This window comes from Pseudophryne corroboree, chromosome 6 (genome assembly GCF_028390025.1).
Source record: "Pseudophryne corroboree isolate aPseCor3 chromosome 6, aPseCor3.hap2, whole genome shotgun sequence".
In the NCBI taxonomy this organism is placed as follows: Eukaryota; Metazoa; Chordata; class Amphibia; order Anura; family Myobatrachidae; genus Pseudophryne; species Pseudophryne corroboree.
The window spans coordinates 400913170-400933158 of NC_086449.1; the positions used below are offsets into that span (position 1 = coordinate 400913170).

Consider the following 19989-nt stretch of genomic DNA (forward strand, 5'->3'; position numbering starts at 1 on the left):
GTTGCAGGCCGAACTCTAATGTTTTTTAAAGGGGCAATCATTTACAAGACAAGGCTTTACCTTGTAAGTGATTCCCCCTTTTAAAACAGTCAGAGTTCAGCTGGCAACCCACACGTCTGGTGAACTCGGACTCTATTACATCCGTCCCCTGACTTTTTATTCTGACTCTAGCAATACATATATACCTGTGGATGCCATCTATGATGTGTTAGGGAAGTGGTTCTCAAACTTCATCCTCATGAATATATTTCAATCCCAGAATGTTAAGATGCCTAGAGGACCAAGTTAGGCAACTTCTGTGTTAGGGGGATCAGTTTATCCAGAATACTCTCACTAAGCAGATGGGAGTGCCAGATATGTTTTGTAGCAAACCTCAAGGACATTACTTAAACCACAATATCATAATGAGCTGAGTAATAGGGGAGACTGGTGTCTCAAACTTCTAATTACTTTCTAGTAGTGCACTTCCTTCATTTTTCCTGAGCCATCATAGAGAATTGCAGAGGTAAATTCATGCGAGACAGCTGTGACTTACCCTTTTTCCCCATGTGAGCCATGGCACCCTGGGGTGTCTCAGGACACTTGCAGGGGTGGATTGGTGGTCCATGACCAATTCAAATTATTTATGTCAATGTAAAAGGTTAAACCAGTGCTGGCGGCTGCTAATCATTAAATATGTGGACAAACAGAAGCAAATCTTGTCACCCACCACATAACTGAACCTAAGGATGACATATAAACACAATATAATGTTTGAGAACCAGTAGTGGTTAGTACAGGTTAGTAAACTGTATTTATAGTGGTCCTAATGCTTCATAGGAGGTTATGGTTATGGGTCAATGGGTTGACAGTCAAAAGGCTGGCCATGTCTAGGTCAACACCAAATGGTCAACATGCACAAGGTCAACATGGTGAAGAGGTCAACAGGGTCAAAAGGCCAACACAGAAATTATCGACGCATGAAAAGGTCAACATGAGTTTATTTTATTGTGTCAGATTTTGACTTTCAGCACGAGGAACCCCAATTAGACTACCACATCCCCTCGCAGGGTTCGATTTGCTTGCCATGCTTCGATCAAGTTGTCTCACTCCACTAACACTGTGCTCAGCACAAGTTACTATTCACAATCTTAGTCCATCTATATGGTAGCATAGAAGTATGAAAAAGTTGACATTTTTTTAAAAAAATTCTAACAAAACTCATGTCTACCTTTTGATGTGTCAACCATTTTCATGTCGATCATTTGAACCAGTCAACCTTTTGATCATGTTGAGCAAATGCATGTCGACATTTAGTGTCGAACTATTGACTGATGACCTATCAACCGGATACCGGAAGTGATTTAGCCATTCATTTTATCACACCATCAATGTTTCTTGTTCAAAATACAATGGGGTAAATGTATTATACCCGCATTCTTTGTGTGAGTATAAACGCTTACTGCTTGGTTGCAGGAAACAGCAGCAACAAGATGTATTAACATCTCAGATCCCGAAGTGGGGGAGTGATAACTCCAACCTCTTGTGATCGCTACTAGAGCACACAGTGCATCAGCTTAGTTCTGAGGCAATTTGTCTCTACCCCGGCCAGTTTTAGTGCACACGTGCGAAATCTCGTTGCTCTCGCAAGATCTCACTGCATGTCCAGAGCCTGGAGCTAGCAGGCGCAGCAGTCAGGGACAGCGCTGTCCCTGGCTGTAGTGTATGGGCAGCAACACCAATAGCTGCAGATGTTGGAATGGTCCGTTCTACTGACCGTTCTTACATTGCCCTGCACAACAGCATGTTATCTTTTAGATAGCAGTGCCGATAATGACAAGGGCACATAGAGTCCCTGTCATTCTGCACGCACCACTGCATTAATACATGGGGGATAAGCGGTATCAGTGCACATAACATGCGCTGATACCACTTCTCCTCCATAACGATGCTTCATTCATCCACCCCGTTATATTTAATCATTCAATTTGTTACCATAAATTGAAAAACAATTATAAAACAGCTGAACTAGTGGTTGTCAACACAGAAAACTGTTTTTTTTTTAAGTTTTTTTTACAAATGTACAGATTGTCAAGCACTAAAACACCACTGTAGCCTATCCGCCTGAGAAAAATGATAAGCAGAGCACCTGGCTTTATCTCCAGGTAGCAGTGTGTTGTACTTTCATGTTCTTCATATAATTCCAACTCAAGAATGGCTGCACAAATGTCTCAGCTGTATATTTTGGTTTTGAAAAATACTGCAATTATTGTGGCTATTAATATCCTGGCTATAACCTACCAGGACTCTGGGAACAAAGCTTGATCTGTGGAACCAGATCTAGTGCATCATAAGGTCATATTTGATATGTGTCTAAAGTTTCAAAGTATATGTAACTCCATTCCTAAGATTGCTGTGAAAGTATTCACAATTATCCATGATGTTCTCCCTTCCAGCTAAATTGGGATTCTAACAAAGACAAAATGATAGCTGCTGCTGCTAGCAGGCACTACTGTTAAAGAGAATGGCTGCAATTAAAAACGAAAAAAGCTTTCCCTTTGGTCATAGAAGAAAACAGTAAATCTTTGCTAAATCAATGAGCATTTCCAGGGGCTTTTCTATAGTGATAACAATACTCAGAGAAATATTCCAGTGTAAAATGTACAGTCCAAGTAGTAAGTATGCCACTCTCTCAAGTAGAAAACTACAATGTAAGCATTAATATAATGACTATTATGTCATGGATATATCCTTTACTTTTCAAAAAATCTGTTTTAGCAGCTAGAGAGGAAGGGATTGGACACAACAGAGTTTAACAATTGCCTGCAGAGCCTGGCTTGTTTGCTCAATAAGGGTGTTGGATCAATAGGCCAATGTCATTGATTACAGTAGTGATTTCCAACCATTATGTCAGGATACATCTGAGTCATAACTCCAAACTGGATGTATCCCAATAATGGCAGAGGAAAACTCAAGTTAATAATAATGTAGGCCCAGGATTTTTAGAATCTAAAGAACTAAAAAAAAAAATGTAATCCATGTTTTAGGATTTTATAGATTTTAAAAATGTCAGTTTAATTTCTATGTTGTATGAAAATAATACAAAACCATGCAACATATCATTATGTTTGAAACACTGTGCCTTTATTACAGATGTGTCCTATTATTTCCTTGCAGTGTTTGCTCCCATGATGCGTACGCATCGCGGGAGCGCTATGCCTCGGAAGGCTGCAATTCATTCACTTTCCCATACAAGCAAATGGATTGGGAGCCAGCAGTCACGCTGCATACGCTATACAGCAAGGCTGTAATAGAACACATCTGTATATATGAATTACATATGAAAAGTACACATTCCACACCTTTCCACAGTGAATTTATATACTCTAACTCAGTGATCTCCAACCCATAGCTCGCGAGCTACCGGTAGCTCATTGTAGTATTTTTGGTAGCTCACAGAGCGCACGGGCTTGGGCAGTCACTGGTACTCCTCCTCCCTTCATTTTTAATATGGTTCCAGCCATCAGCCAATCAGAGCTCATGGACTGGCAGTGGCAGCACCTGATTGACAGCCGGACCGCGCGTTTTGATTGGCTCACTTACCAGCACCATATTTGAAATGCCCGCCGCCGCCAGAGACTGTGTCACCCTCACCGCAGCCGTCCTCCGGGCTTTTACAGGAGAGGCGCGCACTGCGCTCTCCTTCCCTTCTGTCCCTCATACAGGAGGAGCAGCATCGGCAGCAGTAGAAGAAGCCAGCAAGGGTTAGCACTGTGTGGGGCACTGTATCGGACACTGTGGGGGGCATTTTATCTAGCGCTGCGGGGGACATTTTAAATGGCACTGTGGGGGGAATTGTATCTGGCACTGGTGGGGACATTGTATCTGGCACTGCTGAGAGGAATTATTTGTATATCTGGCACTGCGGAGGGGCATTATTTGTGTCTGGCACTACGCAGGGGGGCATTACTTGTATTTGTGAGGACACACCCACTTTTGTGAGGCCACACCCACTTTCACCGGAACGCATGCGCATTGGGGGGAGGAGGTAGCTCCTTCAGAGGTTTTATTTTCCGAAAGTAGCTCACACCCCAGTTAAAGTTGGAGACCATTGCTCTAACTTAAGCAACTTAGGTCTTTTTAGGTTCTAACAGTCAAAATAGGTCATTTTAGGTACTAACGCCCAGATTAGGTCATTTTAGGTCTTGTAGAAATTAAGGGGGACATGTACTAAGCAGTAATAAAAGTGGAAAAATGAGCCAGTGGAGTAGTTGCCCACTGCAACCAATCAACTGCTCTATATGTTTATAGTATGCAAATTATAAATGTTACATCAATGCTGATTGGTTGCCATGGGCAACTTCTCTACTCGCTCACTTCTCCACTTTTATCACTGCTTAGTACATGTCCCCCTAAGTATGTTATTCCCTGGTACATAATACATAAAAGGAAACTGACATTTAGGGGGAGATGTACTAAGAAGTGAAAAGAGTGGAGAAGTGAGCCAGTGGAGAAGTTGCCCACGGCAACCAATCAGCTGCTATGTATAGAGTATGCAAATTATAAATGATACTTCATTGCTGATTGGTTGCCATGGGCAACTTCTCCACTAGCTCACTTCTCCACTCTTTTCACTTCTTAGTACATATAGCTTATAGGTTAGAAATTAGAACCTAAGAATCTTGGGCTTTATGATAAAATACTGTATGAGCAGTATATATGATTCTTATATTATTCAAATATTGGTGTGTCATAAACAAATAGATCAGGTGTTATAATTTTATGTGCTTGCAGCAAATTAAAATGTCAGGGACCTGTGGGAAACAATGGGCCTAATTCAGACCTGATCGCTGCAGTGCATTTTCGCACAGCGGGCGATTAGGTCTGAACTGCACATGCGCCGATGCTGCAGTATGCCGGCGCATGCCAGAGATGCAATCGGCATCTCTGCCCAGTGATCGCCTTTGCCTGATTGACAGGCAGAGGCGTTCGCTGGGCAGGAGGGGGCGGGCTGGCGGCATTGGGCCGCCATTTTGAGGGCACCGTCCGGACACGCAGGCATGCCTGGACCATGCAAGGGGTGGGTCGCAGCGGCTGCGACCTGGAGAGCGACAAGTAGCTCCCTACCAGTGCGCAGGAGCTGCACTGGTAGGGAGCTACTCCTCAGGTACAAAAGCATTGCCGCCGTGCAATGCTTTTGTACCTGTGCGGTGGGGGGAGGGCCTGACATGCGGGGCGGACTAGCCCTGTGCTGGGCATCCCCCCGAATGTCAGGGTGGCTAATCGTAGCCGTGCAAAATTTTGCACGGCTACGATCAGGTCTGAATTAGGCCCAATGTCAGCCCTCAAGGTGATGGATTTCAGATGAGCAAAATATTTGTAAATGACATGGGAGGAATGTACTTAACCTAAAAATGCGGACAAACTTCCGAAAATGCCGTTTCCTGAGGTTTGGCAGCATTCCCATATGTACCAAGCTCCGACTTGCGCTAGATTCCCGAGCTCTGACCCGGTGGATTGACCAACAGAAGCCTATGGGCTTCTTTTCGCATTCCCCCTGAGAGTAATCCACTTGGGTCCCTCCCAGTGTCCTCTGTGTAGTGTGTCTCATTCTGCGCATGCAGAGAAGGACAGCTCTTATCTGGAGAGCTGTCCTTTGTGATCTTAATCGCATTTTAGGTACATACTGGCGTTATTAACACCAGTGTGTACCCGTTAGGTGGCATGATGTATCACATCCATGATGCAATGCATAGTACATCCCACCCACGTTACTGTATGGTAACAATCAGCAGAGGCTGCAGCACCGACCATGTAGTGCAGGAGGGAACCGCTTAGCCCATATAAACATAAATGTTCTGATGTATGTTATATATGTTCTGACTGGTTTCCCCCGGGAATCGGCAGCACTGTGTACATCAGGTGCAATGAAGCACCCAAGACTCAGTATAATGCATCACACTCCGTCTAAGCTCACCCCCAGACTCTCATTGGCTAGTTTCACAGAAATCTGGGGGTGGGTTTAGTAGAAGTGTGATGCATTATGCTGAGTCCCAGGTAGAGCTGGCCCTAACCAATATGATGCCCTAGGCAAGATTTTGGCTGATGCTCCCTAGCGCCGCCGCTAGTTCCACCTATGACCCTGCACTCTTTCCCAGCACCATCACCCCACACGCATAGCAGTCCTCATTTTGGTGTTCATTCCCCCTATATTTAAAATAGGAACAGTGCGCACATTCGGCGCACAGCCCAAAAAGGGGGGTGTTATTGCTGGGAAGGGTTCATAGCCACACAATTGTGCCCCCATTTCAAATTACACCACACAATAGTGCAACTTTATTGACATTTTATCATGTGATAGTGTCCCTTATTCACATTATATCACAGAGTAGTACCACGTTACCTTATATACATTACTCCTCACAGTATTGCCCCTTATTCACATTACATGCATCATACTGAATTGCTCCTTATTCACATTACACCACACCATATTGCTCTTTAGACCACACAGTAGTGCCCTTTTTATACATTACACCACACAGTAGAGCACCTTATACACATAATGCCACTCATTAGTAATGTATTATTACACATAATACCATACAGTAATGCCCCTTACACATATGGCACACATTATTGATGTCCTTATAAACATAATGTGCCTTACACATTATGTCATCCTTTATTAATGCCCTTATACACATAATGTCCCTTACACATATGCCGCACATTATTAATGCCCTTATACACATAATGTCCCTTTCACATATGCCGCACATTATTAATGCACTTATACACATAATGACACACATAGTGCCCCTTACACATTTGCAGCTCATTATTAATGTATTTACACACATGACACACATAATGCCCCTTACACATATGCTGAACACTACTGCACAACCAACCCACCTGCACACAGCACTCATATGGTCATCAACACTGGGACCTCTGCCTCTACTTGGATACAGATGTGTCCTCATACATCTTGCCTCAAAACGCCATGCAGCAGGAGATGCCTGCCGTGAGTCAGCTGGCAGCTCTGCTAATGTCGAGTGTCTTTTTTGATGAAAATGCATCTTATTTGCATTACTATGAGGCTAGAGTGCACAAGTAGCTTCTACTGATTAAAATGATATGCGGCATACCTATATTATGTGTTCGACTGTGACTGTATCTGCATATGAAATGCTACGCTACAGTGTATTCCTGGAAATCACTATAATGTATGCAGATACAGTCACAGTCACACACAGAATATAGGCATGCCGCATATCATTTTAATCATCAGAAGCTGCTTGTGCCCCTAGGCATATCAAATGTCCTAGGAATTTGCCTAGTTTACCTATGCCTAGGGCCGGCTCTGGTACCAGGTGTGCGATGGCGCCTGATACACACAGCACTGCAAATGCCCGGGGGAACCAGCCAGCACATATATTACATACATCATAACATGCATGTTTATATGTGCTAAGCAGTTACCCCCCTGCACTATATGGTCACCACTGGTAACAATAGTTATACATATACAACCAAACACACATTTTATGTGTGCATTCCTCTAAACTGTACCACTTTTTGATGGGACAGTCCCTATTTTGTTCTGATTTGTGAGTGATTTTGAAGCATTTGATTGCTGCAAGTGGTAGAATAAATGGTGTTTTTCCTTATAATACTGTCACGATTTTCCTTCATGTTTCATTAAATCAATCCACTTTTATTTTCTCTTATGTGGGGGGAGAAACAAGCTAAAATTAAACTTAGGCCAATATTCTGATCTCTTGATAGGCCTTGCCCTGCCCAAATTCTGTTCATATTAATTTGCTTCACAGATTAAACACTTTAGCTCATGGCTGGGAAACCCAGATATGAGTGACCTTTACTGTAAATTGGTGACTCTGAGGAGGTTAGGCCAGTCACACCCTCTATTACATACAGTATGCTGTAATGTGGTAAAATATCTCATAGTGCAGTACTGATAGAGGTTCAAGCCTGTAAATATGGTTTCGGTCACATGGCGTGATGGAAGTGGTAGGTTTAGGTCTCTGCACCACCTTATGGGGTAATTCAGTCTAGCTGGAACTATACTTTGTAGAGAGTAGAGACATGTGGGTGGAGCTTGGGCTAGTTTCTCTTGGTCAACTCTATGGCAATGGTGGTTTTTGAACAACTTTGAGGGGATTTTGGTTCTTTTAAATCTTATGGTTATTTTGATACATACAACTATGATATGCGCTGTGGACATAGTTCGTAGAGGGTCTGCCGATGTTAGCAATATGGATGCTGAGACGGATTGTGAAGTAAAGCTGCTTATTGTGAGGCCAAACTGCTGTTTTCACTCTGCTAATCGCAGCTGTTGGATGCAATCTGAGGAGAGCACTTGCTACAATTACACTCTCTTTGGGTGCAGAACCAGGGCGCACTGTCCTAAGAGGAATGGGGCTCTATTATGGCCACCACCTATTAAGCCACTACAGTATGTTTGCGTTATTATAACACATCCAATTATTTATTGTGCATAGATCATACTGTATTTAAGCCCATCAGCTGGCTAAATTCGGCAGGGCCAACATCCACAAATGTCATGCCACATTCTTTCATTTCTAGCACCTTCTTTGGGCCTGTCCTGTGGTGCAAGTTTTCTAGAAAATAGTGAAAGGATGGATGTATTGCCAGGAGAGTTGTCTCTGTCTCCTTAGATTCACCATCTGATTTTTTTGGGGGGTCTACACTTATCTTGCTCTCTTAATGAAGATGCCATGCTGTATATTTCTTCAATGCTTATGTTGGCTAAAGTTTTGTGGATTGTCTCTTAATGAAGATGCCATGATGTATGTTTCTTCAATGCTTATGTTGGCTAAAGTTTTGTGGATTGTTTTTGTGAATGATATGGTGGGACGTTTCTTTACATAGGGTGAAATTGCCCTCTTGAGTATGACAGGGTTAGGCACAAATGGAATGATTTGGTTTGGAATCTGTGTGCAATAAACTTTAGACAATGTGCCTAATTCATGTGAGTAAGTAAAGCAAAAAAAGCAAGCAGCTGGACAAAACCATGCTGCATTGCAGGTGGGGCAGACGTAACATGTGCAGAGAGATTATATTTGGGTGGGGTGTTTTCAAACTGAAATCTATATTGCAGTGTAAAAAAAAAGCTGTCTAACATGTGTGGGCTACACGCAAAAGCAGCCAGTTTTACCCTGCACAGAAAAATTATACATTTATTTGCTCCCCATTGTAACATGGTTTCTTCCAGATACAAATTGACTTGCTTTTTTTTGCTTTACCTGCAAACATGCAATATAATTCAGTGCTAGAGGAATAGTGTTTCTGTGCGATTACTTACTAACAACTGTTTGGTCTGGTTTTCTTCCCTTTTGTTATGTGTGTTGTATGTCTGTTTTTGTTTATTTCATGCTATAAAGCTATTACACCGCCCCGGGAATGCTTCTTGCCTCTGTGCTACTAATTTTGCTGGGTTATGCTGCTATCTGTATATTTCTCCTATTAGCAGTGTAATTAGCATGTCTGGTAGGAGGGGCATAAATTAATACTAAGAGCCCGGAGTCGAGATAGTTGTTGGTGCCCCACCCCTTCCCCCGCTTGCATTCACTACCAACACCCTTTTCCAGCAGCACCCAGACACACACTCTCCAGGAGCACCAAAATGGTATTGGGGTGGATACTAATTACCTGGGCTCAGGCTTGTTAGAGTGGCCCAGCACGGGTCATTTGCTGAGGGGGGCCCCTGTATGGCTGCCTCCCTTGTACAGCTGTGAGAAGGAGGGGATGTGAAAGTGGGGGAAGTGTGCACTAAAGAGGAAGTCTCTCCCTATAATTGTCAGCTGCTGTGGGAGGAGCTATGGGAGGGGCCCTGCCTCCTGTAGATCCCATTCACATGCACCCTCCATATTTGCTTCTACCATCCCAGCAGCACACAGACAGGGAGAGCGAGGACTGCGTCAAATCCCCCCTGGGCTCCCTGCTTATTCCTGCTCTGGGGCGCATAAAGCAAAACCTGGAGCAATGGAGGTGGTCAGTGTGCCCCCTTCAGGGCTGGTGCCTGGAAGCCATTGCCTGCCATTGTCTTGTGTATTTACACCACTGACTGGTAACTATTTTTGGGTTTATGCCTTATGAGATAGTTGATGTTATTGTATGTTATTTAGATTGAAGAGCTAAATAAATGTTGAATTTTAAAATACCATCCTGATTTGTATTTTCCCTGTATTGGGATATGTTTTATGTATAGATTCAAATTATACTTTCAATACAAACTATAATATTACACGTTTGCCATATTGCTCAGCCATCATATCGAAGACAGTCGAATCTTCTAAAAATATTTTGGTTCCACAGTGACACCATGATGACTAAATCACTGACTACTGCTGTAGGCTGAAAAATCTACTGACCTAAAAATAGCTAAAGAGCAGTTAAGTTGTTAAACAAAGTAGTTAGGCTGAAAATCTCACCAAAGCACATGGTATACCTGATGCCTAAAACAAAACTTTACAGTAAGAAATTTGAAAGAAAAAAAATTGTTACTATACCATATTATCTAATGTAAAACTATTTTTGCAAACTGTCTTCATGGTTTTGTTCATCTCTAACATATAGATCATTGAGTGTGGCTGCATCGCAGGCGGGGGTGAGCGGCGAGAGGCTGCCAATCATACAGAGATGATTCCACTCACTTTGAATGGGGCGCATGCACGTTCCTGGCGGTGCGCCTCCCCGGGCACACCTAGGGGGTCATTCTGACCTGATCGCTCACTGCAGTTTATCGCAGCACAGCGATCAGGTCAGAACTGCGCATGTGACGGTGCAGCAGTGTGCCGGTGCATGGCTGACAGCTGACGACTGTCGTTGCCTAGCGATCGCGTGACCGGACCGTACAGTGGGTGGACCGCAGTGGCAGCGTGACATCACATGCAGCTGCTGCGAGCCAGGCAGTTACGAGTAGCTCCTGGCCAGCCCGCAAAAGCTGCGCTGGCCAAGCTACTCCTGAAATACAAAAGCATCGCCGCTGTGCGATGCTTTTGTACTTCTGCAATAGGGTAGGGACTGACATGCGGGGCGGGATAGCATGTCTGTGTTCCTGATCATAGCTGTGCTAAATTTAGCACAGCTACGATCAACTCAGAATGACCCCCCTAGTCGCAGACATAGCCACGATTAGCGTGGTTCCATCTGTAAGTGGATGCCCCATGTGAAGTCTTTTACATTCAGTAAAGAGAAAGTTTACAGAAATATTGTAGGTTTTTATCTATTAACATCAAGCAATTCCTCAAAATCCCACTATTGTAACACTTTAGGTTGATATATACAGTAGTACCTTTATTCATTTTGCTGATTTACATACTGTACAGTGTTATCTTGAAATGTAAAGGTTTAATTTTTTAGCGTATATTTTATTTTTGCTTCTGTTTTAGTCTTTTACAATGTATTAAAATACAGTGTGCCCCATAGACATGAAATGGAACTTTCTTGCTCACTGTGTTAGAGCCTGAAATGAATGTGTCTGGATGAACAGAGCTTTTTATCATGCTGCGAGCTGTAGTAGCATCACACCAAAAAAAATAAAAAAGGAAGAAAGAAAATAAATGCGAAATAAAGAGTAAGCATTTGCCTTCATGGGACCTGTGTAAAGCACAAAGCAAGGCTCACATGATCGCAGCTGGTTTTGATGTGGTAATGAAGCATTGATCACAGGAATAAAAAGATGAAATGGCCTTTGCTCATTCATTATTTTTATCTTCTAGCTGTGGAAGACAGAAAATTGTTCATAGGAATGGTTTCGAAGAAGTGTAACGAGAACGATATCAGGGTGATGTTTTCTCCATTTGGTCAAATAGAAGAATGCAGAATCCTACGGGGACCTGATGGACTGAGTCGAGGTGAGTGTGCTGTCTATAAAGACCCTTTCCTTAACAGCTAATTGGAGCAATATGTCACTGACGACAGATGTGTTGGGCCAGAGGTCAGTCACGATTGCTTCCCACGTGATTTAGTTACCCACATGAACTTTCCACAAAGATGTAAAGAAGTAATCACTTTTATTTGTAAAGTCAAAGGGGGTCTCTATGGGAAGCATGACTTGGTGAGTTATCTATTACAATGCAACATGGGTACAATAAAGCAATTTATCTACAATCACTTGTGTGCAAAACGGTTGCAGCTCTTTAAAGGATTATTTTCAAATGTAACATTTATAACTGCAACATCTTGAATGTTACCAGCAGAACCCAATTTCTCAGGACAAGTTAATTCATTCTTTTTCAAACCATTCTGGGATTTGTAGCCTTTGATTTCAACATTCTAGATTAACCCATCCTCTCTCCACCCAGCTGGTAGCTATAGACAGGTATTAAAAATAGATTCCAAGCACCAGTCACCCATATTATCCTATAACACATTTGCTTTTAACTTTGGGATATTTTCATTGTCCTTATAAGTAAAAATGTTTAAATACAGTATATCCTCAAACCTCGGTTTACTAGGGACACCCCCAAAAGCAGCCAATGTATAAACTGATTGGCCAGGTTAAATATCATGGCACATAAACAAAAATAATCACAGGTGAAAAGAGGAGGTACTGTAGTCTCAGGCTTTAAAGCCCATGGCTATTCATTTCACCCAGCAGCCTTGTTAATGCCTGTTAAATTAGCATGGGTGTTAATGGGTGTTAACACAGGTTAACAAGTGTTAACACGCTTAATCCATGAAAAGTTTACAGATTTATGTGTTAACAAATTGCAGTACCATTAACCTGCTGGTTATCCGAGATTTTTTTGGGCCTCTTTTCAGAGGTGTAAAAAAATCCCAGACAAGGGATACTGGCGGGGGCTAATTGAATTACCCCAGGGTGATCAATTAGTCCTTCCGCGTCTAATTGAATTACCCCCTAAGACTATGAAATTTAGTTATGTTGGTGAACTAAATCTCTGTGATGTTCCAATGTAATGCTCGCTGCAGCCCATTTTCACTTTCGCGAACATTTTTACAGAACTGGAATAAACCTTTAATTTTGTGATACAGTAGTTATGCAGATTAAAGTATGGATGGTTAATTGCAAACTGTTTGGCTAGTCAGCATCAGTCATCCCTAACCTTACCAGAACCCCATATGAACACACCAAGTTCTCGGGAATTAGGGGGAGTGAGTAGTATTGTTGTCATATTGCTGGTACTTTAACGTTAATGCTTTCAGACTTCCATACAACAGTAATTAGCGAGTTAAAGCTAAGACACTATTGAAATGCAAGGCATTAGTGACTGTGCTGAATGGACACAACCACTTCATGTAAAATCTTAAAGTATTTAAGCACAACCCTTTTCATACAGTACATTTAAACTTCACTTCTAATGGCAATGTTAGATTTTTACTATTTGCCATTGTTCAGCATATAATAAGTATGAACTATGGCTGGTTTAAAGGGGTTCTCCACTGTTTGCTACACTCCACCACTCTTAGAAAGTAGTACCTTATCTACATATCTGAGACCAAACATAGTTTATACCTGTGATAACGCTGATAGCTGCAACTGAGGGCCCTGCACTTGTAACTTGATACACTTTGTCAGAAGGGGGTGTGGGTATTTTAGTTTTCCTAACCTCTCCCTAATGTCGCTGCTATCATTGCATTATACTAAGCCCATGTCATAAAAACAAACACAGTTATACAGTACAGTAAGTTATAGCAGAGCACAACATTTACAAAATGTTACTTTCTAAAGGAGAGGGTAAGGGAATAATAACATAGATATACAGGGGAAATAATAGAAGAGCAAAACAATTTTTGATTTTCAGTATAAATTAGGTGGGGCTCCTATACTTGTAGATTGTTTGCCTTTTAATCAAATGTAACACAAAATGGATAAAAAAAAAAAAAAAGATGTCATAAAGATTGAAACAGGCATTTTTTCAGCTGTGAATGTTTTATGATCAGCCATGGTTGTTTCAGTTTTGTTTTACTCAATGCTTATGGTTTATGCATTTACAAACAATACTTCAAGTGTGCAGTTGATTGCATTTTCTCCTCAAATTGTGTTACTGCTGAAGATTTCTGCAAATGTATTTGATTGGCGGCAACATAAAGCACACAAAATGGAGATTGACGGAAGCAACTGTACAGTGTGGTGGCAGCTGATTATTTGCCAGATTACAGAATATTGCAATGAATGCTGGTTGTGATTAAATATTTCTCTATACACATCCTGTACAATTCCGTTTAATGTGCAAATTATTGTGACAACACAAAGGTACACTAGAACAAGAGCTGCTCAGAAATGTAATGTCAAATCAAAATTGAATGTGATCTTTAGTGTCTGTTCTAGAGCTTGTCTAACACAATCCTTTCAAGAGTAGCTCATGTTGACTGTAGATGGTGATACCTTTAATTGGACCAACCTAATAGTTCGGAGATGGAGAAAAGAGCTTTCCAATCCCCATAGACTTCTCCTTTCATTTGTAGATTACACAGATACAATGAAAACAATATGGACACATTTTTCATTTTCTCTTGAGAGGATCTGTTTCAGGCACACTGAGCAATTTGCTGGAATGTAAGGTGACTTGAATTCAAGGAATACAATGGGGAAAAAATTAAATCTACAAAATCTACATTATGAAAACCAAAATGGCCATTTTTGATGTAACAAATATTTCTAATTAGTTTTTGAAATATGTAAAGTCTGTCATGACATAGACAAATAGTAAACTTTGCATATAATAGCTGTCATGCAAACCCCACCTCACATCTGCTTGGCCTTCCTATTCTCAGATAGATACCAAATGCTGCATATTTTATTCTTCAAAACTTGATAATGCTACATGCTCATTTAATTCATCAGGCTTTTTGACCTATGAACTCATAATGGGACTTAACTAATAGCCTAGTAATTGAGATAATGCTATCCTTTTTAAAATGTTTAAACTTGCAAGGTTAGGGAAGAAGGAATGCTTGACAAAAGCTATAAAAGATACAGAGTGACCTTTGCAACTCGTTGGGCAGAGCCACACATTCTAATGTGGGCTGGAATTAAATAAGAAGCTAACAATTACCTGCATTGTAATGCAGACTCAATCATTTCTGGCATTTTCATAAATTGCTGGAAATCAGCACTACATAATTACCTGACATTTCCTTATACAGGTAGCAGACCAAGGAATCTAGATAGGGCACTACACACTGAGATGCTTGAAATCTTAAAAGCTAAAAAAAAAAAGCCTCTATATTATTTAGAATAACAGTACTGGCTATATAATTAGAAAGAGTAGGCAAAGCTACATAGTTTTATCTCACAACATGGCTTATTCTGACCGGGATTAGTTTCAATAATACAGTAATTGAACTTTCAAATTATATGACATTTTTTATGCCAGACTACATGCATTTGCTTCCATGCACTGTAAAATAATGTTTAAATATGGATGTCAAAATGCTCTATAAAAATAATAGACTATAGAAGGGTTTGGATTTTTTTTTTATTTTTTTTGGGGGGGGGGGTTTAGTAGGCGGTTTTGAAGGATGGTTAAATACCCCTCTTAGTTTGTTAGACACAGATATTTGATAAGATGCAAGTACTATAATCTCTTGTTGTGTCTGTGAATAGTGGTAATTGAATTCTAAAATTTGTCCATAGATAGCAGCTGCAGCAAAAGTTAAAAAAATGTAAAGAACCTCAACTTAAGTGAAACAAGTTGTATGAATTTCAGTCATTCTTCAAATTAGATAAAATAAATAATCAAATTGTAGGGAAACATCAAAAGGGCTCAGCTTTCCATACAACATCTATCCTAAAGCAACATTTGGCATTGTATTTTTTATGTTTCAGTATAAAATTATTATTTTTTTGCCAAAAAACAAGGGTGGGGGAATTTCATCCCTAGAAGTCCTGACTCATGATCTCTCTTCATTACTGTAGTCTTTCTAGATAACCGTATAAAGTAGTCATCTATGGCATTTCCAGTCTAGAAAATTACATGTGATCATCTGAATGTAAAGGCAGTACTAACTAATGAGGCATATCATATATGTCTAGTGATGAGTAGAGGCTTTAAGTAGAGTAGGTTAAATTTCCAGCTACAGTTCTGCTCCAAAACAGATAAATTGAATTGAATCTTTTTTTCCTCCTCAATGAAGCTATGGCTCGGGCATCTACTTTATTTGGATAAGACAGTCCTAAATCAGGGAATCTGGATAACTTGCTGATTAACTTAATTTACTTTTCAGTGCAACACAGCTGAAGCCATCTTGACAACTTTCTGCCAAGTAAAACATACAGTGGCAGGATATTCTGCTGAAAGAAATGTTGTTAACACCGAGTATACAGTATCAGTTGCATATAGGTTAAGTAAAGAAAATACAAAATATTAGCTAGCTCAAGTTCTTAAAACACCTAATAATATACTGTAGATGTATAGTTTAAGTATTCATATTGATTAATTATTTTCTGAGAAAAGTATGGGAAGACCATCTGTACCATTCATTAGCTATAAAAGTTATCAATATCCTACAAATCACAACTTCTCTTAAACCAATTATACTTTTTTACTCCAATGTTAATGGATTTGAATTGCGGATTCCTTATTTCTGAAGAAATCACTGCCAGCCCTTTGTGTGAGCACTATACAGTAGGTGATAAGAAACCAATGTTCCTACAGATCATTGAAATCTGAGGACTTTCATACAAATATAACATACAATAATTTCTCCATTGATTAGAAGACAAGAACTTTGTTGTTTCCTTCAAAATATTGCCACATTCAGAGTCATCCTGCAGCATCGTCTGATATCCCTGCTGGTGCACAGTCTCTCACAATTCCTGAAATTGATAAACCATTTCCCAATCATGAATTTGGAGATCACAAGAATACTGATCAACCACTTTCCCAATTACTTTATGATCATCACATTTGATGTCTGCTACACTTTGTAAATTAGAGGTAAAAGTTGTCATGGAATATTTGAAGAAGAATACAGCTAATGAACTTATCTGACCTTCAACTCTTTTGCTTGAACACTAATATTTTCTGTGGAGCATAAAAGACAGAACATTGTATTCCTATATTGACTACCGTGAACTATACTAAAGTAATAGTTAAAAACTGCCAAACTTCCTTAGTTACTGGAAAGATTATGATTGGAGAAGATCCTTATTAAATTGTATAAATTAGACCAGTGGATGAATGAAAGATAATTTTCTGGATGCGTTAAGGGCACTATGCCTTTTTAACTCTTTAACTTCTCTGCAATTCTAACATTTTACAACCATGGGATTTTCTTGGATCAGTTGTTGGTGCGCTATCTTGTTGACATCCTGTATTACTGATTTTGATATTCAAGCAAAAAGTAAATCTTGTATCAGCAACAACAACAATTATATATTTAGATATTTAAAATTGAATTATTAAGATACAATTCCATTTTCTTGGATACATCACCTATCCTGAAGGTCTAAGTATGCACCCAAGCAAAATAATTATTTATTGGACTGTCTTATCTCCAAAAAATGAGAGACAAGTGTGGGAATTTATAAGGTTGGAATTTTGTATATACGATTTATTAAAAACATTTCTACAATTATTGCTCTTGTTATGCAATTTATTCACTATCAGGAGCATTAAACGCAAGCAATACAACAATGTAATCCAGGGCTTGACAAATAACTTGTTGTCATGGCTACTAGATATGTAGGATTTCCAGTGTGGTCCGAAGAAGCAGAGCAGCATAGTGGGCAATTATGCTTCTAACAAGCAAAATCAGACTTGCTATTTTTAAGGTTTTGGGGGATTTTTTTCAATATTTTTTTTACAATTATTGTAATTAATCTTGATGAAGATCCAGCACCTGTGAAATGAAAAAGATCCTAGTATTTGAGGGGTCTTTAAAAAATATTTAATTAAATGTAACTTTAGCGCAAATATCTATTTTAGATTGACTGGCGTTCGACATCACAGGATTTAAGGCAAATATTGATCGCAAAAGGGTATGTTAATCTGTTTTCCACCCTAACAGCAATATAAAATAGAGTTGTGAATTATGTCTTGAAACTTAAATCAAAATACATCCAGGAAATAAGTGATTTTAAAGTGATGGTGGGTCAGTGGGGGAAATTTTCTGCAGCATTTAATAAATGGACCTTTACTGCTAATAAAGGATATATGAATATTATATGGGCAAAACAAATTCTGGAGTTTGGATTTGATCAGTCACAGATCGATAGCTGCAGAAAAATGTCTTTCAATTTTGAAAACATGTTTAAATGAGTTTAATGTGACACTTAAAATTAATATTGTTCCAGTCATCATAAATGGTCCAAATGTAATGGTACGAGTTGGAAAGCTTGTGGCTGCTAAATACCAGTTGTATCTAGTGCATGGTGTTCACCTAGCAGTATGTGATTTTCTCTACAAAAAGTTTGCTTCTGAACTTTAACAATTTAGAAAGCCGTCTTCATCCAAATTAAATGCTGATCAGTCCTTCTCTTCTGTAGACGTTGTCAAGGATGATGATGATAATCATCATATGCCTGATATAGATGATGATGGTGGTGATGATAATGCATCTAACACAGTTGAATCTGCAGGTGATATCACAGCTGAAAAGATGGTCATGGGCTTAACTGTACTTCCAGCCTCAAATAAAAATAGTATCTTTCATCCAAAAATATGTAAAAGCTGAGAAAGCTAAAGAATCGTTACTAAGAGTGGATTGCAAACCTAGGTGGAACTCAGTGTTGGCAAAGCTTGAATGCTTTCTCGATTTAGATTTGAAGTATCCTGGTATCTTTAGAAAAACACAATTTCAAACTTGCTGAAATAGGGGATGTACTCACTCCAATAAAAGTAGTTGTAGAAACGCTGTGTCGACAAGATGCAAATTTGTGTATGGCAGATGCTGTTCTATAATAAAGAAATCTATATCTTCTTTTTCAAATTATGTTTCATGCCTTAAATAATCTAATAGGTCAACGGTGCAATGTAGTAAATTCAGGAGTCTTGAAATAATTGCAAAATCCCATATACGATGACTCGGAAGTCAAATTTTTAATTTATTCACTATAACGTAGCCAATCAAAAATAAGGAAGCAAAGATACAACTGTACTAAAGATGCAGGAGGTGGAACATCAAATAATACCTCATGAAGAGTTGGACTTGGACCAGCCACAGACACAGACACCGACTTACTGTAACTTAAAGCAAATGTTTGCTCTTGAAATTCAAAAATCAATAAAACTAGCACAGCCAGAAGAAACTCAATTGGCTGGAATAGCAGCAACAATAAAAAAGAAATAACTCTGTTCGAGGGTAGAGGTAAATGAGGCCACCATTTGGAACTGGTATACCAGAACCTCCTGTCTATTTCACCCACTAGCGTACACCTTGAAGATGTTTTCTCTGGAGTTGAATATACAAGGAATAAAATCCGAAGCTGCCTTAGCAATTACACCCAGGACGCCTTGCTTTTTCAGAAAAAATAATAATAATTATGCAACAAGCTCATCTATTGTCCTCTCTACGCTTTATGAATTTTGGCTCATTCTCAAATGCTCTTGAAAGAATGTTTGCATTGCATGACCATTGATTTTATATTTTGAACAATTTTTGACATTTCTAAAAGATAAACAGTCAAAAAGGAAAACAATAATAAATATATATTGTGCATTTCAGTGATCCAATACACAAAACAGATTTTCCTCAGCACACCTAGAGGCATTAGCATTTTCCCACAATCTAAAAGAATGCATATCAAACAAGAAAAAAAATCCTAATTGGGCATGCAGGGACATCACACTTCCATTATATATTGCATACCTAGTTATTATTATTGGGGGATCATTTACATTTACTCGATATTCATACCAAGTTGTAGAGAAAAAAAACAATCTCTTATGCATCTCTGATGGTGTTTGGATAAAATTGAGATATAACTTTCCCAAATTTCAAAACATTTTTGTATATCTTTCCTTCTGAAGGTAGGACTCTTCTCAGTCCATG

General features: G+C 39.6%; 1 protein-coding gene across 32 annotated transcripts in view; it reads left to right on the plus strand.

Moving 5' to 3' along the window:
- Positions 1-19989, plus strand: part of CELF2 (CUGBP Elav-like family member 2) — a 633688-nt gene that overhangs the window by 475193 nt on the left and 138506 nt on the right. For all 32 annotated transcript variants that reach the window (XM_063926831.1, XM_063926832.1, XM_063926834.1 and 29 more), the window contains exon 5: positions 11751-11885. In XM_063926831.1, the coding sequence (XP_063782901.1) occupies positions 11751-11885 (135 nt within the window). The remainder of the gene's footprint in view (positions 1-11750; positions 11886-19989) is intronic.